The sequence below is a fragment of the Pavona decussata genome, unplaced genomic scaffold, assembly GCF_977016875.1.
Source record: "Pavona decussata unplaced genomic scaffold, jaPavDecu1.1 SCAFFOLD_270, whole genome shotgun sequence".
NCBI lineage: Eukaryota > Metazoa > Cnidaria > Anthozoa > Scleractinia > Agariciidae > Pavona > Pavona decussata.
In genome coordinates this window covers 703288-727500 of record NW_028145672.1, presented here as the reverse complement: position 1 = coordinate 727500, position 24213 = coordinate 703288, and the positions used below count along the sequence as shown (strand labels likewise).

At 39.4% G+C, this 24213-nt stretch overlaps 5 protein-coding genes across 6 annotated transcripts in view; 3 read left to right on the top strand and 2 right to left on the bottom strand.

The window, feature by feature from the left end:
• The window catches only part of LOC146455756 (Golgi-specific brefeldin A-resistance guanine nucleotide exchange factor 1-like), a 111329-nt gene extending 99145 nt beyond the window's left edge, over positions 1-12184 (top strand). The window contains exon 35 of the transcript XR_014858953.1: positions 12166-12184. The gene's annotated coding sequence lies outside the window, so the exon portion shown is untranslated. The remainder of the gene's footprint in view (positions 1-12165) is intronic.
• Positions 1-24213, bottom strand: part of LOC146455748 (alcohol dehydrogenase class-3-like) — a 90873-nt gene that overhangs the window by 3075 nt on the left and 63585 nt on the right. The window lies entirely within an intron of this gene.
• Positions 1251-8293, top strand: LOC146455758 (dual serine/threonine and tyrosine protein kinase-like). 2 transcript variants are annotated; one of them, XR_014858954.1, is made up of 5 exons: positions 1251-2062; positions 3821-5343; positions 5882-6125; positions 6732-7349; positions 7384-8293. XR_014858954.1 is itself a non-coding variant. In XM_085093869.1 (4 exons), exons 1-4 carry the CDS (start codon positions 1433-1435, stop codon positions 7137-7139), a joined length of 2805 nt encoding a protein of 934 aa, XP_084949995.1. In that variant the 5' UTR covers positions 1251-1432; the 3' UTR covers positions 7140-8293. The 2 variants fall into 2 exon arrangements, 1 of the variants encoding a protein (XP_084949995.1); XM_085093869.1 differs by having other exon boundaries at positions 6732-8293.
• LOC146455757 (uncharacterized) lies at positions 9429-11587 on the top strand. Its single transcript, XM_085093885.1, has one exon. It carries the CDS (start codon positions 9597-9599, stop codon positions 10353-10355), a length of 759 nt encoding a protein of 252 aa, XP_084950011.1. The 5' UTR covers positions 9429-9596; the 3' UTR covers positions 10356-11587.
• Positions 18408-24205, bottom strand: LOC146455755 (F-box only protein 16-like). Its single transcript, XM_085093903.1, has 7 exons — positions 23928-24205; positions 23819-23854; positions 22818-23189; positions 22200-22393; positions 20885-20990; positions 19799-19976; positions 18408-19128 (listed from the first exon to the last, which is right to left on the bottom strand). The coding sequence occupies exons 1-7, from the start codon at positions 24099-24101 to the stop codon at positions 19070-19072; spliced, it is 1119 nt and encodes a 372-aa protein (XP_084950029.1). The 5' UTR covers positions 24102-24205; the 3' UTR covers positions 18408-19069.

The following is a 24213-nucleotide window of genomic DNA, read 5'->3' as shown; positions in this document are numbered from 1 at the left end:
TTTCTCCAAAGTATGGTATATCTTGCTTTTTCACGTTCACTTATGGATACCCTAAAGGAGCTTTTTAACGTCTCTCCACGAACAGTTTTCCGACCCTTTTCCACTCCCCCTCCCCCTTCCCACTCCCCCTCCCCTCTCCCCGCACGAGAACCGAAGACAGGAGGTATGTCTACGCTTAGATATAGATATATCAAACCAAGATACCCTTTAAGCCACACTCCTACACTCTCGATCACACCCACCGTGTGCCACTGAAATAAAATATACTGAGCTGTGGTTCTAACTTTTGGATCTGTGGATGAAATCGTAAAGTCTGTAACTCAGTTGAAAGCTATTGAGCAGTACTTTCCTGTGGTGCACATGGTGGTTTTAACCTTTGAGTTTTAATGAAATCAGTGTTCACTGAGCGGTATCGATCTGAACGGGGAGTAGAGGGTGGCCTCGACAGAGAAGCATTAAGCACAGGAGAACTCGTGACATAGGCAGCTTTGTTGTTTTTCTTTTAGCATATTTAGCAAGGATGCTCGGATGACGACTCCACTGAACTTCACTAACAATCTTTCTTTTTAATATTTCAACTAGTACTACTAGCTGTCCGAGCCTGACAAATGTAAATTAATAATGGTAATTGAACTGAGTGGAGTGCAATTTGGTCTGAAATCATACGCGTGATTTCAAAATCAAACGAGCGCGCAGCGCGAGTTTGATTTGAAATCACAAGAGTATGATTCAGACCAAATTGCACTCCACGCAGTTCAATTACCACTTAATTACATCTATTTTGAAATCACAGAGTATCATTGTCAATATTAATATTTATTTGTGTTACTTCATTTCCATTTTGATGGGCTAAAGAAAGGATGCGATTTAGAGCACAAAATGGTGCAATTTGGGAATAAATTGCACCACTTTGGACCAATCAGATTCCAAGGATCACCAGTGATTTCAAAATGGATGTAATTAAGGTTTAAATAACACTGCAAAAACCGTGAACGACCAATCTTGCTCAACGTTGGATCAAACAGGGTCATGATCAGTCCAAATCGATAAAAATAGATGGTATTGCCAGTCGAAATATCGTATACGCTAGTCTTTTCCCGTTGTTTGATCAGTCCTTGCAGTTGAGTCCTTTTGACTTTCATTTCTAGAGTTACAAAAATGATGTAGCACATACAGAGATGTAACACCCATCTCTATGAACGAAAATCAGATCTGGTTCAAGGGCTTAGCCTTCATAGAGAGGCGAATGAGCTAGAAATAATAAAAATTCAACCTTTTCTAGGAAATCTTGTATTACATTATGCAGACGGCAGGCGGAAATGACCCTTAAAGTGACCCTTGCCATTGTTTGTAGCATATTTAGCAAAGATGCTCCAACGACGACGACTTTAACAGCTCCGCTAACGATCTTCCTTTAGTTTTAAGCCACAAAATGCAACGAAAATTGGAGAAGACGGTAGAGGAGTTTAGACTGTATTCTGAAAAAGCCTCGTCTCTGTTCAACGAGACCGTTCAGTGCCTGGAAGAAATGAAAACCCAAGTTAAATTGAACCAAGACGCCATTGCAGCCATGTTTTCGTCGACGAGCATGGAAGACATCAAACGCGCCTTAAATAACAGACCCGCGGTGGTTTTTATTGGAAATCGAAATTGCGGTAAAAGCGCTATTTTGAACGAGCTTCTGGGAGGAACCTGCCTTCCTGTGCATGAAACGCCGTGTACTTCGCGTATAGTCCGGATCAGCTACTCGCCGAGCGAAAATACCGTTCGAGTTGTCGACAAAGCAGGCCATGAAGTCAAGCCATCGACTACGTTCAACAGGAAGGTCCCTAAGGAGTACGTAGTGGCGTCCGATGAAGACAGGGATCATTCTGAACAGCTTCGGTGGTGTGTTGAAGTCGCTCTGAATCATCCCCTTCTGAAAAGCGGCATCGAATTAATTGATTCCCCGGGCAGGAATGAAAACGATGCATTGGATGATGTGGTGGATAGTTTCTTTGAGAAAGGGACCACCCCTCTGGTTGTGTACATCATTGATGGAAATGAGCAGCTGAGGCCTTCGGTATGTGTTAAAAATCTCTTATTCAATACTATATATTGACAGCTCCAGCCGAAATCACGCAATTACTACGGGACGTGGAAGCTAAGCTACGAAGAACGGGAAAGGCATTTGTATGTTAATACTGTCTATTACTAGCAATGTACAGTTTGGAAATGCGAGGGCTCGTTTTCTTTAAGCATGGTTTTGTCCATGCGTACTTTGCGGGACAGGAATTCGATGCTTTGCCTGCTTTCTCCCTGAGGCACGTGATGTGGCAGCGCGTGATCCGGGGGGCGGGCAGGTTCAAAGTACGAAACTTTATAGGGCATGAGTTTTGTTGCATTTTATTTGAGCTGGCTCTGTTGCTGGTTTCATATAGAACTGCTACACCGTGCTGACGAGTTACAATAAGAACGAAACAGCTGTCCACAGTTGCAGCCCTGTTTTGTCGGTTTCTGTCGGGTTGTTGTCTCGCAAAGTCAACTTTTTCACGTAGTATCAGCCTTGCAGTTTGTGTTACAGTTTATTTTTGGCTGATTAGGTCTCTTGTAGATCCTACGTCAACTAGCAGCATTATCGTTCGCGGTCCTTTGCAGTTTTCACGTTTTCTTTAAAAGTTTGTCAAAAGGAATTACTTTTGAATACTTATGCGAGTAGAAATACGGCAACTCGGCTTCCTAGAAAAACATATTTAAGAACACCGCCTTCATTTATCCCAGAAATGATATGGGGGTTGACGCGACGGCTGAGGACACAGAGTTCGCACATAGTCTGGAATTCTTGAAGCAAGCAAGTTTTCCAGACCTGAAAAAGTATGGATAATGACGATAAAGACTGCAAAAACGACAAAGAAAGTCTGTAATTTTTCAAAGCTGAAATAAGTACTTACCGTAAATGCTCGAATTAGCGCCCGGGGCGCTTATTTAATTTTCTGAGGGGGGAGGAGGGCGCTTATTTGAAGGTAGGCGCTTATTTCGTTTATCAACTTTTAGCCGCAAAATGACAAACCTTTATTTCTATTTAAAACCAAACTACAACATAAAAGTTTAAAAACCTTATAGAAAACTACTTTTTGCGAACTCGAAACGTTTTTAAGACTTTTTCAGAGGGGGGGGGGGGGGGGCGCGCTTATTACAACTTTTGAGCCTTAAGAGGGGCGCTAATTCGAAGCGGGGCGCTTATTTGAAGCTGGGCGCTAATGCGAGCATTTACGGTAACTGCTAAGTGAAATCCTTGTCAGCTTATCAAATTTCAACGTAATTTTGTCGACCATGTATAGTCAAACTGTTCAATCCCCGAGTCATGAGAGCTCTCTACTTTAGCCTCCGCCTGATATTCCTATCCTGTGTGTCATTTGAATCATGAACTATGAACCTATGTGATCCATAGTGAGCAACTAGGAGCGTATTGGTGCATTTCTACTCTCTATGGATGGAATACTAGTCCATCGCAGGGTTGAAGACCCCATCCTCCCAGCCGTGTGTTGCCGATATCCTTTTACAAACCTAGAGACAATGTGGAGTAAAGTTGACAATGCAGAGAGCAACCTAACCTCGAGCCACCTACCCTTGGACCTCAGTCCGCCAACTGAAGGTCCAATTAAGATGCCAAAGCTCTTACCACTACACCATCGCATTTCTACTGCTAGGGGAAGGGATGGTAGTCGTGTATACCCATCAAAACAAAGGTGACAACGCCTTTTCTCGAGTAATGCTCAACAGTTTCTCATCGTATTTTTTATTCTGTGTTTTTGTTTGATGTGTTTTTTTCTTCATGTAGGACCGAGACACAATCCGTTTCCTTCAAGATAAATATCCACAGTTGTCCTTTATGTTCGTGTGCAACAAGGTGGACACATCTGCCGGAGCCGAGCAATTCGACACCCGAAGCTCTGACGAACTCGATTCCGACGAGGGTGAAACGACGACGAAATTCAGCAAGGAGAAAACTGTCTTCTCCCAGCTGCAGAATCATGGACTAATAGCAGAGACTGATACGTATAACAACTGTTCCTGTTTTTATGGAATATCAGCTCAGAACGTCCGTGAAGACCGAAGGAAAAAGAGAAGCAGTAAAGCTACAGAAGCCTTCAGCAAATTCGAAGGCGGCTTGCTGACTGCTTTGGACGAAACCGTCAAACTCCAGTCCAAACAAGCAGTAGGCAAGCTGATTCAATTGCAGATGAATATTGTCCACGCAATGGGACGAACAAGGTGTGAACTACGAAAGGTGCCATTTGGAAGCCCACTGGAGTTTGATACTGCTAAAAGTATCGGGAAATCTTTGCATGAAACTTTGATCTCAGCCATCGCAAGCGAGAGGAAAATAGGTATGCTGATAAACGGCAAATTCCTGGATTTTGAGGCGAAATTCAAGCTCGTTGCAGAACAATATCAATTCCACCCTAGAGGTCGCTCCTCAGCACTCGAGTTGGAGGCACGCACGTATTATTTGCTTCTTGTGAAAGAACACCAATCAAAAGATCAGTTAACGTTTACTCCTAGAAAAGAAGACGCCCCATTCCTTCATTTCCTGGTTGTCATGAAGGGATTGATCCTGGACTGGACATTCAATGTCCTCAAACGTGTTGTTCAGGAATTCTTGAAAAGAACAACCGACCATGTTGAAATTCATTCAAGACGAGTTGTAAACCCGGTACTTAGATTTGCATTTGAAGTGGCCTACGGCTCACTGAGCCCCCTTAAAACTCAGAGAACTGTGTCAAAAACGGGTGTAGACTTGATTAGCCTGTTGAAGATCGTGATGAGCAATGTGTTAAGAAAGATCTTGACAAAGCTATTGATTGATGGATTGCTTCACGCCCTTGAATCGACATCTTCCAGCGACGACTTCAATCTAACAGACAAACAGAGCAGAAGAAAAATTGTTGAGTTGATTTTTTCCAAATTCAACCGCGATGTCATCACAGAGTCGCTATGCACTGCCTGTACTAAATGCCTTAATGCAGTACACGATGCCTTCTTCAAGGTCATCGATGACCTCAGCCGCGTAAACGAGTTGGTCTCAACCAGTACCTCACAGCAATTGCAGGAAATGGCCACCGTGTATGTTCCCATAGTCAGGAATCTCGTTATTCGGGGCCTTGCTCTACAGTTCTTGCTCAGCAAGGGACCTCTGATGCTGGGTCCACTACTGAAACCTACAAAACACTGCAAGATTCACGAGTGCTTTGGATGGGTAGATGAGGGATACAAAAGAGCATGCGTAGTGAAGGTCATCGAGGAGGAGAATGTGGATGCCGAAGTATGGGTGCAGACCTCAGTGGACTTGTTCAATGTCATGTAAGTAATACTCCAGGAGTTATTTCATTTCTTCTCCATCACCTCCTGCATGCTCCTTTCTCCTCCTCCTCCTCCTTCTCCCTCTTCTTCTTCTTCTTCTTCTTCTTCTTCTTCTTCTTCTTCTTCTTCTTCTTCTTCTTCTTCTTCTTCCTCTTCCTCTTTCTCTTTTTCTTCTTCTTCTTCTTCTTCTTCTTCTTCTTCTTCTTCTTCTTCTTCCTCTTCCTCTTCCTCTTCTTCTTCTTCTTCTTCTTCTTCTTCTTCTTCTTCTTCTTCTTCTTCTTCTTCTTCTTCTTCTTCTTCTTCTTCTTCTTCTTCTTCTCAGTACTTCTCCTTCTTCTGGTGTGAGTTCGCATTTAAACGCCATATGTTGCATATGCCTTTCAAATTGCCCTTCACGTTTGGGCGACATTCAGATATCGTTTAAATCCATTTCAATGTCATCATTTGGTGCGCACAAGACTATTTTTAGAAGTAACCAAGAAAGGATTAAGATTGACACTAGTTAAGGTAACAGTTATTCTGTTTGCGCCCAATTCAGGGAAGTCCAAGAAGCGGTTGGAATACCCCATCGTAACCTCCTTTGTGTGCACGGCTGGCTGACCCCTAAGCCTGGGGTTCTTCACGTTTTAATGGAAAAGGCGGATTCAGACGTGACCACGGCTCTTCAACAGGGTCTACCCCTCAAGTCCCGAATGAAGATAGCTTTGGACGTAATCAATGGACTGACGGCTATTCACAGCGCGCATTTTATCCATCAAGATATTAAAGCAGATTCCATATTGGTATGCTAAAGACACTTTATTCTTTTATCGACAGGTTGAATATTAGTAACAATGAAGACTTTTTGAAAACGTTTGTTGAATAAGGAAAATAAATTAAGGGAATTTTCTGTCCCCTTGAATCTACGAGACTAACGTTTCAAATATCCGCTGAATTGTGTACGTCAACTCCAACTTTTGGAGGCGGGTAACCAGTTGCCTACTAGCAAAGCGTGAAGGAGTTGAATTGAGAACTGCCGAAGATAGCTGCAGCCGTTAAAGTACTAGAAGTTGGGAAGGGAGGAAGGGAGGATTTAAACAACAGGTTTTGGATTTGAATGAATAGATAGATAAGATTCCAGGGGCTTAACTCCTGGCCATGTCTTCGTGACAGGCACTATTGTTCGAACGTCGATTAAAAACCTTCACCGGGCGTGCGAAAAAAAACATCTGGAAACTTTTTTGCTTTGTTCCTTACCGCTCGGAAAATTATTTCCATGTATATTCTCATTGTATAACAGCGAATACATAATTGAAAGATTAGCGAGCTAATCAGATTACCAGATTTGCAGAAGATCACGGAACTTCCACAAATTGATTTTATTATCTGTTATCATTGTTCCTCGACAGTTAATGAGAGATGGTACAGCAAAGATAAATATGGCCAGACCTGAACGACCATTCGAACGAACGCGGCAAGGAACGCCCTTTCATATTTCTTTGGAGATGCACAGAAATCACGGCAAAGGTCTGGGAAGCCTAACTTCTTACGACATCTATGCCTTCGGAGTCCTGCTTTGGGTGTTATGTGAGGGATCTGGGACCCGTCGTCCCCATGCCTATGAGAGATACAGCACTCTCGCGGCTATGAAGCTAGCGGTTGAAAAAGAAATATATCCTGAACGTCCAGAAGATGCCACTGATGCCTGCTGGGAATTGATGACGAAATGTTGGCGCCGGCGGTGCTTGTTAACAGCAGATGAAGTGTTGAAAGAGATGGAAGAAATCTTCCCTCTCACTAATGAATTAACGAGTTGAGATGAATTAATGAGTTGGGTTGAATATTACCAAATTAATTCTATATATCTAGTCCCAGGCTCCCGTGGCAATAAGGTTGATAGAGTGTCTTATCTCATTCTCGAAATCATAAACTCAAACTCTGCTTCCTAACGTACCTCCAAGATGTCCGCAAAGTGCTGTTTGTTAAGGCCGAAGAAGGAAGTTTAATAGCCAGCCAAATATTCAGCAGTTTTTTATGCTTCTTATCAACGACATTCAGCAGTTTTTTTATGCTTCTCATCGTCGACATTTTGTCATGGACGTATACATTGCAAATTGACCCAGTAATTAGTTAGTGTTGTTCTGTATAATATATTTGAACGTATCACCATGACCTTTCTCAAAACAATTCTAGTAATTATCATTTAAGATGGTGACGTTATAGATCAAGAAGTATATGGACAAAGACTTTCTTTTTTCCCTTCGCAATCCTTCCGCATGATGAGTACGACAACCTTGTTCTCAATTCCCTTTTCAATTGGTGGACTGGTAGGGGCGGGGATTTACAACACAAAATCCCTAGGAAGAAAGTGTAAAGAACAGGTAATCGACGCTTGCCTTACTAAACTGCCTTTTACTGTCATCATATTAATTACATTAGTTTTGAAGATTGTTTAATCTTGGCCTCACAGCTCTGGAACACTGCACCGGTATCGTAGAGGTCTTGTTTTCCGTGGAGTGTGGAAAAACTAAAAACGCGCAAAACCCAAGGGAATTGGAAAGCTCGGTCTCGTCCCAATTTCCGCGCGGTCAAAAAACGAAAAACGCCCCCCCCCCCCCCTCTCCCCACCCACCCAGGAAACGCTTACTACGCGGGTATAGTCTACATAACTACGGAGGTCTCTCAGTTATTAAATCTTTCATCCGCAGTTCCAATATTGGACAGTTTAGAAAGTTTATTTTTATGTTTTAAGGTTATAGACCAACTGCAGTGATTCAACTTTTAGTTATTGACTAATCTCGTACCCAGATCTCCCATGGCTACGCGGAGAAGGCTGCAGTGACTTCTGGGTAGGAGATTAGTTATTGACACAATCATGTATACGGACTTGATGTAATCGTAGAAACCATTTGATGGAATCAGAGCCTTAAAAATAAAATACACAACTTATAGTCTCAATTGTGAAGTTTAACGAGTTGGTTTTCTTTTCTGGCATCACGCTTTGTTCTCCATATCATACATTTTCTATAAACTTAAACTTGTTTTTCAGTTCTGCACCAGACTGAGACAATCTCATACAAATTTAACACGTTGATAACGACAATTTGGCTTTAAAATCTCAAATTAATCTGATTACTTCGGACAGGTACGAATATGCTACCAATTTGTTTGAAAGAAAATATATATTTTCTTAGAAGCATATGGATTTGTCTAATCGTAATTTTTCAGTATCTTAGTGGATTTCAGTGGAAAATATTTACTGTATTTTTCTTTAGAAGCCAAACAACGGACAAACTCATTTATCACGCTCAGTGACAATATGCACGCTTTGCGCACCTATCTTTTGTCAAATTGTCGGAGTGGCATCAACAACGAATCACGAACAACGATTTATGTTCCTTAGTAACTGCTGAGATGGGGCTGCATCTTCAACCGAAAATGTTCAAGACTCTAAAAGCGTGGACAAAGCGTGTATTTGTTGTTAAACGCGACACGACGTGCGGCAGACATTGACCCTTGTGCAGGGCAAGGGATCGCGTGATATAATGTCAGGTGATACGTGCAGACATGCATGCATTTTGTACTTCACTGAATATGCAATAATTGTGGTTGATAGAGCCTCGCTTCTGGGTAAAGTTAGCGTATCCTTTTGTTCCCTTGACCAGTAATTATATAAATGAAGAACAAAGATTCGGACTACGAGATTCAGTATTTGCTGAAATAAACGGGATTTTCCACTTGACTTCGTTTGAAAGAATCGTTCAGATCCTTGCAATCGATCAGGAGCCTGTGTCGACCCGAATGGCAGTACGCGTACCCATGACGATTTAACATCAAGTATGCGAATTTGTTTATAAAACAATGAAGCAAATGTCATTGATTCTCGCCTATAAAGTTCACGGATGTCAATGACGTTAATTGTTTGAGCCCCCCAAACAAAGCCATAAACATAATTAGTTTTAAGCCAATAAATACGAAGTGACGCGTTTATTTGGTAAAATAATACGCGGTATAACAGAATCAAAGAGCTCGGTTGACAGTTCTATTGTTAGCTCATCAAAACAAACAGATTCAGGGTCTTCAGCCGAAATTCCGGCAATGTTAATTTTGAGAGACCGGTCAATCGGATCGGATCGGGTTGACTTTGTAAGTCCATTTCTGCCCGTTCCTTTTTCCGGCGAATTTAGCGTAGTGAAATTTAATTAGGCACTACGCCGATTGGGGCTATCTTTCAGTTGTGACTTTATCATGCTGGGAAACCAAAACAGACCATTATGGAGATCAAGAAACAGTTGCAAATCGATTTGGCGTCAAAGTCCTCTCTAAAGAGATTTGTTCCTCGTGTTTCATCTATGGATGATTGCAGACGCTCTAGATTCCCGCTCGGTAGGGACCTTGATTCTCGTCAATGGGGAAGCGAAACAGACATAGGGCGATCTTCACTTCCACCGATTCAAAGAAACGAGAAAAACAAGAATTCTAACTTCAAATGGATAACTAAAAACAGTGGGAAGCAACTGTCTTGCAATAGACCTCCAACCCCGAACCCTGCAAGCCCGGGAAGAAACACTGAATCAATGTTTTCTTTCGGGAAGACGTCCAGAATTTCATCGTCAAGCTCTCCTCATAGGCTCTCTCTAAACCTTGATTTACGGCCTATTGTAAAGGGGGCTGATTTTCGCCGCCACAGCTCTAGTTTTACCGATCATTCTCCCGAAGCTGAATGGAGCCCACGAATGTCTGTTCGGAGCCTTCCAACGAGCCCAACATGGAGTCCTACAACACAGCGTAGACGATGTCTCCATCATCGGCTTTTAAGAAGATTATCGAACGATTCCGAACAAGGCGACGCAAGAGATGATCGAATCGTAAATTGGATTCGTGATGTTTCTGAAAAAACTCAAGATCATACTAACAGCTTTGAGGATGAGGGCGAAGAAAATCTGTTTGAAAATTCGTCAGAAAAAAATGATGACATAGGTTTCAATGCAGTTAATGGACTACCTGTGATTCAAGAAGGGAAAAAAACCTAACAGTGTGGTAAATGGTCTGCAGAAACTTCAATAAACTTAGCCTGAGCAGTTAATTTGCTTGTGCCATAGATGGATTTCTAAAATCGCTGGTAAACCGGTTATTGCATTTATTTGTTAAGAGTTGTCCACTTTTTGAAAGGAGCTAGTCTGATAGTCTTGGATGTGCCGGTTTGTGCATGGGACAAACAGTCTTCCTTGACAGCAATCATTTGAATTTATCCCAGTACAATGGTGGACCAGAGTTTAATTGGAACCACATTTACCGTATTTTAATCATACCAAGGCAAGGACTCAAGAGAGACCTTAGGGCAGACTTCGTTAAATTTCATTAGTTGCCTCAGTTTTTTTAATCTTTGGCGTGTTTGCATTTACTACATTCTTGCAGCACATGTGCAGCTGTAACGTGAAGAGTTAGTTCAGTGGATAGTTGACGCCGCAGGGCCACTCCGCGGTAAAATTGTCTGCACTAACATTTCCTTTTTATGCGTGTTTTACACCATTAAAAAATGTTTCTGTAGCAGAACTGTATCTCGCTAAAAATACCACAAACAATTATCGATGACCTTGCAGTTGTGTGATAAATTTTCAAGTGACTTGCAAGGGTACGATAGTGTCTGAAAATTTAAGTTAACTGTCGTTAGCTATCGGGGTGTGTGTAGAATTTAATTTAATTCATTGCTTATAAAATGTAGTCAATTGAAGGCCGAACTTACCGGTTTTTGTAAAGAACAAAGATTTCAAAAATAATTAATTTGCGTGTTGAGACTAACCCGAAGGTCAAGTTCCCTTTCTCTATTATCTAGATCTTGCTTAAGGACAAAGATTATGTCAAACAAATTAGATTATATCTTTGTATGCGATCATTTTAACTCAACAATGTTTTGCAAAATTCCGATTTAATTCATGTAGTTCGCGGACAGTCGAAACGTAATATTTTCGCGACTACAGACATAGAAAAAAACTCTAGACATCAAGCTGTGGTTATAATTTTAACTGAAATTTTGTATTTTGTATATTTATAGAAACAGGGTAATTAAAGGTCGTGATTTTAAAAAGCTTGCATAAAAACAATAACATTTATAATGTCAAGAGCCGTCCGCAGACAACTAGTTTTCCGGGCAGAGACATATTTTAAAATGGCCGACACTTCCTTTGGCCATTTTGAAAACTTTTGTAAAGTGAATTCTTTCTGTTTGTTATTAAAAACTATAATTCTATGTCTTAAAGTAAAACCAACACTTTGTGATTTGAATGGGATCAGATAAGCGGTCAAGGCCGGCGGTCAATGCTAAATTGTTTATTTAATCTCTTTTTTTTTTCTTTTTTTTTGACAGAAGCGGTGAAGCGTTGTCTTGATGTGCATTATTTTAGATTTTTTTTTTCGAATTGCCAAAGAACACATTTGATAGAAAGGATTAAATCTAGTCAGTAAGTTCCGCTTGAATACCGTCACGGCTTGAGGATCTCATCCACGTAATCAAAAGTTACCGAGTTATGGAACCACCTTGTACAGCATAAGAAACAGTACCACAGGAAAGTACTGCTCAGTAGCTTTCATTTGAATGGTCACACTTTAGGATTTCAACCATATAGTCAAAAGGTAGAGTCACGTTGTACAGCATAATAAACAGCACCACAAGAAAGTACTGTTCAGTAGCTTTCATTTGAATGGTCACACTTTGGATTTCATCCACAGACTCAAAAGTTAGAACCACCTTGTACAGCATAACAAACAGCACCACAGGAAGTACTGCTCAGTAGCTTTCATTTGAATGGTCACACTTTAGGATTTCAACCATATAGTCAAAAGGTAGAACCACCTTGTACAGCATAATAAACAGCACCACAGGAAGTACTGCTCATTAGCTTTCATTTGAATTGGCACACTTTTAGGTTTCATCAACAGACTCAAAAGTTAGAACCACCTTGTACAGCATAAAAAAGTTCATTCACCAATCAGAAAACATGCCCCATTGCACCGATCTGAGAAACAGTACACACGGTACAGGTAGAATTCATGTATTAAGAAATCCCGGCTTCGCCACTCGCTAGAAGAGACTGCTCGCAGTCTTGATAATTTGCCATTGGCTCTCAGCCAATTTTTTTTTCACATTTTCCCCTAGTTTCACAGTTATTTATATGAAAAAAATTTCATTTTTTATCGCCATGACAAAGCTGAAACCAAATTAACTTACAATAAGCCGAGTCTAGCAGTGCCTTCTGCAGACCTCACCCCCAACCCCCTCCAAGAGCATAAATTAACGGTCAGGATAGTGGAGACCTTAAAGGAGACCTCAACCGTTAAAATAAGTTAACGTTAAATTGTTGAAACTACAATCTCATTTTTGCATTTTGTTTGAAAACATGGAAATAATATTTCTTGTGTTTGACAAAAAAGGATTTGATTATTGCCAATTTTCGCTTTCAAATTCCTAATGCGTGGCCCCATGTTGGATTTCGTGACAAAATACGGTTGTTCAATTGTTTCACACAAAAGAACTTCTGCTTACTGACAATAGCTGCAACCGTATGACGTCATAAAATCCAAAATGGCGGCGTGCGGGAAATTTGAAAGCGAAAATAGACGATAACCGTATCTAATTTCTAGCACACTTGAACGTTATTTTTACTTTTCAAACTAAAATTTAGAATTTAGACACTTCCAACAATGCAATATATCGTCAAAGTTTTTTGTCAGAGTGGAAGTTCCCTTTAAGATCTACGATGGTGTCGTCAATTGAACGAGAACCGGAAGCAATTGTTTCAGGATTTAATGAGCATCATAATAGCTCTGCACTCGCGTTATAAAACCTTTAAACCATAGTTAATTGAGGGACTGGTTATGAAACTTTGCCATGAAAACAATGGTGCTGCAGTTTATGTTGGAAGGGCCGCGACCGTTCACAATCCTTTGTTTGAATGTTCAAACTACAGTTGGATATCTTAACGCGAACGTTTCTATTGGTCAGTTGCTCCAACATATTTCAAAATCTATTGGGTCTGTGCACAGTCAAGGCCAAAAACGCTAACAAAAACATATAACAAAGAAATTTGTCAGGCTTCATAACCATTGCCTTTTATTAACTATGTTTAAACCTTGTGAAATTTGGTAGTATTTCTTTCCAGTCCGGTCCGCAAAATAAATTACCAAATCTCGAGTTTATGTGGAGAACGTAAGCTCACAACGGTAGATATTTAATTTTCTTTTATGCTTGAACACCCTTCCTGCCAATTTAGTTCCTGTATCCAGTCCGGCTACATCATAATGGAACAAACAAGAATACTTTTTAACATTTAGCTCAAATCGAAATCGTCAATTTTTTTATCGTTACCTTGTACTGGATTGTAAGAATTCGATAAGAATGCAATCAACAACCCATGCAATGTCTCAGCCATGACAAAAACAACACAAAACATAGAGATCCACGATCCAAACTTACAATCAGCAAAAACCAAAATTGATAAATCTGCAATCCACTGCGTTTGCAGGAGATGCAAATCAAGTAAAATTTTACTCTGAATCCAAAATCCGGGCAAAAATATTTGTGTTGTTCCGTTATGTTTGAAAAGCTCTTTGTGGAGCCCGCATCCCTGACCTTTTTCGTTGAACAATTTCTTTGTTTATTCTTCTGTTGCCGGCCGTCACCTTTTAAACTAAAAAAGTTAATTAGTTTATTTTTGTTTAGGTATTGTTTTAGGGTTAAGAAACATTGATTGCGTTTCTCATCTATTGTTCCATGAGCCAATAGAGAGGCATAAATTCGTATATTTATGACATGAAATAAAAATCGATAAAAAGTTCCCCTAACCCCCACTTCCCCAAAAAACAAACAAAAGAAACAAGCAAAAGAAAACATGAAACAAAAGCGCCAAGGTTCTATTGATTGGTAGCTGGGAGAGACTGAGAAATCCTCAGGACTCCTAAGAGTCTCTCCGGCAACAAAACCGCCGACGAGATTAGGATGGAAACGGTCTGCAACGCACTTCCGGTCAGCGCCCCCTGGGAGCGTGGTTACTCAGCTCAAGATGGTGGATAACCTCCCTGTAGTTAAAACCATATAGGACCAGAGGAAGGAATTAAATTTCACTTAAGGTATGAATGTATTTTTTGTTATTTTATTTTTTTTGTAATTACACTCAGAAATTTTAGGAGTCTTAGTTTTCGAGTTTTGGGGGTCTTAGGGTCTTCGTTTTAGAGGTCTTCGTTTTCGAGACACCCGTTTCCTATGGGTGGTGCCTACTCATACAGGGATATTTTTGCACGGTTTGAAACAATGCGGGGAAAGCAGAATTTAGCAAGTGCTCTTGGTATCCAAAAAGAAAATTTGGGGCAACCATGCATTTTTCAGAGATAAAAAAGCATCAATTTTAAACAAAACGCCATACATTTCTTTGTATTTTACTGTTTTTTAGAATAATTGTTCCTTAATGATCTCTCAAAAATGCGTGGTTACCCCCAATATTCCTTTTGGAATCCAATAGCCCTTGCTAAGATCTCCTTTTCCTGCATAGTCATAGACCAAACAAAAATACTTCTTTATTAGTAGGCACCGTCCTTAAAGTGCCTAGGAAGCGAAAATTGTCTTTAGGTAGTTATAAAATTTACCCTTTCAAACACGGGATTTCAAAGTTTGAGATTGCTGGGGTAAAAATTGCTGATTTTGTGAGCGCTCAAAGTTGGGTTATTTTGCCTTCAAAAATGGTATTTGAATCGCGCGGCCAAAATGCCAGGTGACAATTACCGCTGAAGTAAAATTGGTGTCAAGAATTGCAATTCATCATGGTGGAAGAGAAGAAAGATAAGCGACAGCGAGGGCGATATTGCCTTGCTGGCGTCCGTAACAAAAAGAGTGGCCAAAATCGATCGTTCACAGAAGCGCTAGACGTGCTATTCTCTTTCTACAATCCTTTTCGGCGGCAAGAACGGAATGAAAGTAAACAGACTTTTGGCACCACCGTGACGTCACAACTTGGAATTCAGCATAAAACTCGACCCAATCCTCTGACCATTTTTGAAAGCAAAATAGCCCAACTTTGAGCGTTTGTAAAATCTACAAGTTTTACCCCAGTACTCTAAAACTTTGGAATCGTATACATTAAAGTGCAAATTTTATAACAACACAAAAACAATTTTCACTTCATAGGCACTTTAACTCGGTTGGAAGCATTAATAATTGGGAATTGTGTTGATGTTCACTGCAAAATAATTAAGTAATTTACTGATGAAAGTGAAACATGAACATATTCATGAATACATTTGAACTGCGAGTGAAAGAATGAATAATGAATTACAGTTGCAGTACGCAGTTGCGAAAAGAGAGCCTGAAAAAATTCAGGCTTGAATGGGACTCAAACTCATGACCTCTGCTATATTGGTGCAGTGCTCTACCAACTGAGCTATCAAGTCAACTGGGAGCTGTACTGCATTTGTTATTAGAAAACTCATTTGCAAATAATTTAGAAATTTAAAGAGGGTAGCATAGTTTCCAAGCTTGGAGCAACTATAGAATACGGGGCCACATTTTGTGAGGTATGACTGAGGGGGATCAGCAGCTGGCCAGCAGTGGTCAGAGTTTAAAGAATGAGTGGGCTTTATAACTTAGTGGCTCAACAGCTTGCCAGTTGCTGTCAGAGTTTAAAGAATGCATACATGCAAGCCTTATTTTAATGGCTTGACGGCTCAGCGGCATGTCAGTCGAACGATAAGCAATTGAGCCTCTTGAATAATACTTTTTATATATTTTGACTGGGGAGCTTTACATTTATGATTTATATTTATGATTCATCATGATCTAGAAACTCTTATCAGAATTATGAATGAAGAACTAAAAAAGGTAGCATTGTGGTTAACTGCCAACAAGTTATCACTTAATGTAAATAAAACACATTTAATGATATTCAAAACTAGGAAAAAGAGGCTAAATTATAATGCACATGTAATTTTAAATGAAAACCCCATTGAAAAAGTCAAGTATACTAAATTCTTGGGAATAATCATTGATGAAGAACTCTCGTGGAAATATCATATTAATCATATTGCCACGAAAGTCTCAAAAATGGTCGGCATAACGGCAAAAGCAAGACATTATTTATCCCTCAAATTACTCTTAACACTTTATAACACCATGATTTACCCATATTTAATATATTGCAATGTTATTTGGGCAAATACCTATTCTACCAGGCTAAAGTCTATTTTCATGTTACAGAAGAAAATTGTTAGAATTATCACTTTCTCAAATTATACAGATGACTCGAGACATCTGTTCAAGTCTTTAAATATACTCGATATCTATGAATTAAACATATATTTAACTGGGATTATCATATATTGGTATTACCACGGTAATCTTCCAGCATATTTCACAAATTTTTTTACCAACAATGAAAGCATACATTCTTATAATACACGATCCGCGACAAAAATACATGTTGAATTTAAAAGAACAAATTATGCAAAATTTTCTCTCAGGTGTAAAGGAGCAACTATGTGGAACAGTCTACCTGATGATATCAAGAACATTGATTCTTTTGATCGTTTTAAAAAAGGCTTAAAATTATATATTCAAAATCAGCCGTGTAATTAATAGTAGAAGAAATATGGTTAATTAGTAAAATTATACCTACAATGTAATTAGTTTACTTGTCATTAGTCCGCCTTCTGTAATTAGTCTTAGTAAATTGTGTTAATACTGCGGAGATCTTTTAAAAAGCTCATGAGAGCTTGCTGGATCTCCTGCCTTATCCGATACTACATGTATATGATTATGATGTATATGTTTGAATGAAAGAAGGCGAATAAAGAAACTAAATTCAAAATTAAAAAAGTGGCCCTGATCCATGCTATAGTTTAGCCTCAAGCCTTTCAAGTCCTGCAAGCCTTGTATTTGTACATGAATCTTGTTCAAAATTCCTAGCAATATGCAAGCTAGAGAGAAGCATAGTCTATTTTAAAGTTTATACGCATGATTAGATTATCTGGATAAGTTTTGCTTTATCTCTGAAACAGCATCGATGGAACGATACCACTACAGTTGATATGATAGCCCAGGAAATTAGGATTCCCCAAACAAGAACATGACAGCGAGCTTTTGCATCATTAATATTGATCGATCTTACTTCAGGATCCGTTCCTAGCCATTCCCCCTGCAAGTATGAAAGACTCTCTGGGCCATAAATTGCACAAACGTAATAGTCGAGTTCTGAAAGTCCACAAGCTACCCAAAGAAACGGTGCCGAGATAGCCAGGTAAATGTCTACTGCAGAGCTTGGCGAGGCCAGAAGTTGCATGTTGCAGCGAAAACAGCAGCATCCCATTACAAATTCCCAGAATGGCCGAGAAAATACAAACGCAAAACAGAGGAAGAAAACTGCAGGGCCAAAAATGTAGAGGTTTCCGTAAAAGAAATGTCCTCGTGGCGGGCACTCATAACCGAAGATGTGTTTTAAGTTTTCTTTCAGTGCAAACAGGGCTGCAAACAGCAGAGCCGTTTTAAGAAGTGCGATCACCCCTTCTTCATTGATTCGACGAAAGATTTCTCTGATCGCTCGTTCGATTACTCGTAGAACTGGAGCTACCTGATTAGCAACAGAAGGGCTAGAAGAAGGATGTGAAGGCAACATCGGCGACGACATTTTTTGTTGTGTTCAGCAAGTCGTTCCCAGTCCAATCTCGAGCAGGACCCACGATGAAGCACCATATCGTGCATCCAGTTTGATCCCCACCGTGTGGGATGAACAACCACCCTGGTGAAAGAAGAGGGGAAGGGGGTGGTGGGGGTGGGGAGGTTCTCCTCGAAATTTTTGGTGGGGGTATGCGGATCGGTTCTCCAAAGCATGACCCTATTTCATACCAAAATATGTAATAATGAAGTATCCTTTTCAGACTAGAATCCATACAAATTTTCAGACTTTCAGACCAAAGTCATTAAAATCTCTACACCCATTTTCAGACCGAAACGGCAGTAGGCCATTGTTGAGTACAGTTACACACCATGATTATAATCGCCGCTTTGCCAGTGCTACACCAGTTAACTACATCAGTGGAATGGACTGATTCAACAACTTTATTACCTTGAGATTCCAGTAATCTTAGCTTAGTTTGCTGTTTAAATTACTTTGGACGCTCAATTGAAAACTGCTCTAACAGCTGATCTCTTGGTATTTAGCTCAGCCTACTAGGTGAAATAAACTTATCATCATCATTTTATATGCTTATTAAAACAGTTAATAATTTATTATCACATGTACTGGCGATAGTCCTAAAGTTTGTTTAAAACTGTTTCATCATTACAAAGCATCCTACGTTGTCCTTTGTGTAATATATTTTTGTTTTACTGAAACTGTTCCAAATCTTTTTAATGAATAAATATATTTACATTCATCATTCTACATAAATTTCACTGTATATACAGCTGTAGTACAAAAATTAACTTTCTGTTAACGTTTTCGCTTAGTTTTTTGGTGAATTTCATTTGAGAAACACATGCAGTCCAACATGCTGACAATGAGCTGGGTTTAATGTTTCTCAAAACTTACAAAGCGTTTTAGGGACCAAAAAAGTATTTTTTGAAACTGTGTCCTATCAATTTATTAATGGTAACCTTAAAAACAAACTAGTCCAATAGGTTTCTTAACAGTGTGTGGAAAATAGTTTTTTGAATCTGAAATGTTCTTGACAGTTTTGAGAAATGCATGCTTTTATTCTTTATGGTTCAATCCGAGTCATAATCTGGCGGGCGTCTCCACGGCTGACTCTGGAACAATTCCCCACCTGTACTAGGGCAAAAAAAAATAAGAATAAGACCTGATAAATTTATTATTACCTTATACACAGAAAACGCTTAGTTGGGGAGCAGGGATGGTGCACCTAGGCTGGGGAGAGAACTCCCCTCCCACCAATATGGCTTGGGTTTGATTCCTGGACTCCTCGTCATATGTGGGTTGAACCTGTTGTTGGTTCTTGTCCTTGCTCCCAGAGGTTTTTCTCTGGGTAGTCTGGTTTTCCCCTCTCCTCAAAAACCAACTAGATCTGGAGAGTGTCCCAAATAAGTGCTATGTGCTAAATATTTGACACTTAACTGAAGTGACTTTTTTTATTCAGTTGGCAAGCGCAGGCCTTTGACTGAAACTGGGCCACTTTAAATACAGCACATGACAAATGGATACCACTGAAGGTGGTCAAGCCAAAGTTTGCCCTGCTTTAAATGCTTGGTTCTGTTAATTTCGTAAATTGGAAGACAAGGCATTGTAGAGAAGTAGTCCTTGCATTGAGCGAACAATAGATCAGGTGACCAGCATCTAGTTTCTCTTTACATTAACAAATGATTTGATGTTCAAGCAAATTCTCCCAACTTAGACCATGTAGAATGTAGGAAGAAATGTGGGGAGAAAATGAATTTTGATGCTGGCACTCAAAGACAACAAAGCACCCATGTACATACCTGGTGGGTCTCTGGTTCCTCTTGTATTTCCAAGAGTTTGCGCTGAAGGTTTAAGTTCAGGGGGTGGGGGTCGACCTGCCTTCACAGGCGTGATTGAGGACTGCACTGCCCAGTCAGGGCGGCCTGTTCTACTGTTAAATTTTGTACCAGCTGCCTCTGTCTCTGGTGCAAAGTTTGCCTGAAAATAGTCATATTGAAGAGTGTGATAGTACAGCGTTTGACAATGGCCTACAAAGTCTAAAGTGATTTAAACTCATTCTGTTTCTTTGATTGAGTGCCAGTCTTCAATGAATAAGCACCAGCTCGTCACCACTGAGAAGACCTTTAAAACAGCATTGGCATAAGAGAAAGTTGAGTTTTATCCAAATTAATTTTATAATCAAGGAAAATAAATTAATTGTCTGACATTCAACCTACTGTAGTTTTTTGAGATTGACAAGACAAGAATTTAATATTATGTAAAATAAAATATGTGACCCTCCACAGGAAAACAGTCGCAAAGATGAACGCACGCACATGGCACGGTAGCAACACACTCGCACGATTCTGACACGACACGCTTATCGTGCGCATATGCAAATAAGAACAATCAATTTATAATACTGTGCTTGTGGCGATTGTTTACATGTGGTTAACACGGTAGAGCTTTGTTTATTTAGCACGGTGGATAAACACGGTTATACACTGGTCACTTAATGCCCAGGGTTATTTTTTCCCAAGACTTATTTACAGAATCCTGCATGATCTTTACTACCACATGTAGCAATTAAATCATAGAGGATCCTTACAAAGCAACAAAATCTATAAAATCTAACTAGAATCTTGGCAGATCCTACACTAATAGTCTTGTAAAAAGGGAGTTTGCTATCGTGTGTCAACATGATCCAAACTGGAATGATAGAAAATATTTATGAGAAAGAGTATTGCAAAAAGCACAGGTACAACTTTTATTCAATTCATTTGATAATTTGTCCGTGGAGGATTGGTAACTTTTTCAAATGACAATAGGTGGCAAGGGTGACTTAAGTGTCCAGGGTGATCAGACTTAAGGCTTGTTTACACAGTCCCACTTTATTTTAAACTTACAGTAGCTGGTCGTATTCTTGGTTTTGTTGATTTAGCTGTAGTCCCTTTCTTGGGTGTCTGTTCGTGTTTATCAGCGTGATCCGCATATGTTGACATGTGGCAACGTCTAGAGTCAATAAATAATTATAAAAGAGTTTTAGCTTGACAAATGCTTTAAAGGTGCATAATTAAACCTACAGTGTTGTAGTTACCTTATACTTTGGCTGTGCATCACCAAGGCAGCCCTTGTTAGTCTGAGCCCAGTCTTGTACTTACATGTAGAATCCTCAGGCTCTTTTTCCTTACACATTCAAATTAATCTCAACCGTGATGACTCTGTCTCGTCTGTGACTGTCCTGGCTAGTTTTAACTCTTAACAGTAATGGCTCATGTCCAGTCTAGAGTCTCAAAGATGTGTGATCTTGCCATCTGGGAAGACTGAGAAATTTCAGAAATTCTCGGACTACTCACTCGTGCACCATGTGCATTCATTTAATACCACTGACAATACATAGAAAGCTATTTTTTTTTTTTTGCGAAAATTGTCCCTGTACTAAGCACATTGTGTATGCTAGATTTGAATTTTTTAGAACTTTTCTGTGCACATGGTTTTAGTGTTTTTATTTGCACATTTAGAATTATAATTAATGGGTAAATATACAAGCCACCATTTTTTTTTTTTGCAAGGTGAGCTGACCTGCAACACGAACATTAAAGGGATCAAATGAATATAGTTTTCTAAGCATTCATGCACGAATAACACTAAACAACTACAGGTCAACACTCCAGTACGATTTCAATTTAAGCTCAAATTTATCCACAGTAATAGAGCTTGACTTGAAATCATACTCGAGTGGTGACTGTCATATTGGCAGATTCAGTAGTGCATCAAACTCAGTAGGAGATTAATAGGAGATATTTTGTATTTTGTGGAGATTCTGGAGTTTTTCGGAGTCCTTTTTGTCATCTTTTCATTTTTACGGAGCCAGGAATTATAACGTAAGTTCAGATCTTTACTATCTGCTTTATTGTAACTAGATTTTGATTGATTGTAGCTGGCTGCGATTAAATCTAGAATCAATGTAATTTCAGTTCTCACCCCATGCCAAGAATTGTGGATTGAATAAATCAATTGTAAAATCATCATTTTGGAAGTGTGTGGTTGATCACAGCGAACTCTAACCGATACTTCCCCGAAGTACTTGAGTTGGGAACACGGTACTGACCCATAGCCGATAAGTGTTAATTCGAGCTCGGTTCCCCAGAAAACTATATTGATCCATGAGTTCAATAATGAGAACATTGATTAGAGTTCATCAATCTGAATTAACTTTACCTGCATCCACCTACATGCCCAGGCTCAGTAGAGAACTTTCTTTTGGTGTCATTAGGTCGAGGATCTGGACCTCTCCATGGAGGGATATCATGAACTGGCGGCTTTTTATTAGTCTTTTTGAATAAACTGCCATGACTTCGGCTCCGTGATATTGTTTTTTCAGCAGGAGAAAACTTTGGAGAACCTGGTGGAGACTGAAAATGAATAAAAAGGAAGCTGATATTTCAGTGGCAGTCCTTGAACTTAGACACTTTTAGGAATCTGTAAGATCATGTAAGGTCTTAAAGCCAGGTTGAATTCTGGCTTGATCCTTCACAGAATCCTGTTAATAAAGAAGTACTTTTTAATTAATAAGACCAGAATAGCAAGATCTGTGCAGGATCTTGCAATACTCTACAGGAACTTCACACACCATTACAAGATTGTTCAAGATCTTTAAAGGCTTTCCGATTGAGAAATTGAAGTGGAGATCCTAAAAGATCCTTATATTAATAAAGATTATTGACAGAGGATTTTTTCATGATTTTTGCCAGAACATCTCTTCAGAATCTTGAATAAACTGTCTTAAGGTGAATGTCTGCAGAAAGGGCGTTAATTTAATCATACTATCACCCTTACCTTTGGTCTCATGTATTGTAATCCCCTAACACACTCCAGGTAATGTCTTTTCCACACTCCTTGCTCAAATGGAGTTGGAACAAAAGGTAAAATCCAACCAAACTTAAAACACTTTGGCATCCATATCTGATCAAGCTCAGACAAATATTTCCAAAACCAGCAAACTTGTGCGCAGCGGCAAAGACTCCGAGGATCAAGAAATGACATAATATATACTGTTATTACTCGTGGAAGTTTCCTTGTGAAATCCACGTGGGTGATCGGTATCTTATCATCGATCAAAGAGAATGTGTACTGCAGCTGTGAATTCTTGCACTTTGATATGAGGATCTCTAGAATGGTTCTCCTCTGTGCATCTGACCACCTGTCAAACTAAAAGCACCCATGCACATATAAAAGTTGCGCCAGTGGGGTGGGGGGGGGGGGGGGGATTAGGACAGGCATGGATATCAAATTTTCAAGACAAGGATTTTAATCATCTCTCTGTATCTCTCTGCAATGGAGACTTCTGAACATTTAAGTCGACAAGACATTTAAGACAAAAGAAGCGTGATTAAATAGACAGTGCGGATTCATTTCCCTTTGACATGCGGCAAGTTTTAATGTAACATTCACATGTACCTACATTTTTAAATTTTTTATTGTCATTTTTTTACCGTTGCTATGAATAGTAATACACAAATAAATAAACAAATAAATAAATAACCATAGCTACACAGTTGATGTACTTAAATTAAAAGTGTACAACTCAATATACTTAAGTTCAATTAGTGCTACACTTGCAATTTTTTTAAGTATTTACTTGTAGTTTGTTGTTTTTAAATTTATCTAACATTTGAGATCAAACGGAACTAATAAGCCTGCACCATCACCAGTACATTACCAAATACACAACTTATATAACTAATAAGCTTATCTATTGAAACATCAAAAAGCTAATGCTGAATTAACTAAAATATTGCCGTTTGCTGTTGCTGCTAAGTATATATAAACATTCTTACCCAGTTGCTGACAAGTTCTTTCCTCTCATCAAACAGCTGCAACAGGGAACAATTATTTAAGTGATCTATAAGAACACACAAAGCAAGCAACGCTAGAGGTAACACAAACCTTCTCGTTCAAATCTTGCTTCAGTGGAGTCCAAGAACTCTTCACCCCAGAAGGCTGATTTTCGTTAGTCCGTTTTTCCTTGATTTTCGACGCCGATACTAAATTTTCTTTCGCCTTGAAGCTTTTTGTTTTAGCATAAGCACTGGAGGTGAAGTCTATATCCCTTACTGACATGTTAAAAGGATATATTTTGATGTGAAATTCGATAAAAATTTGGGAAAAGACGATCGTTGCAAAGTTGCAAAGCTATGTTGTGTTTACCAAGAAATCCGCTGACTGCTGATTT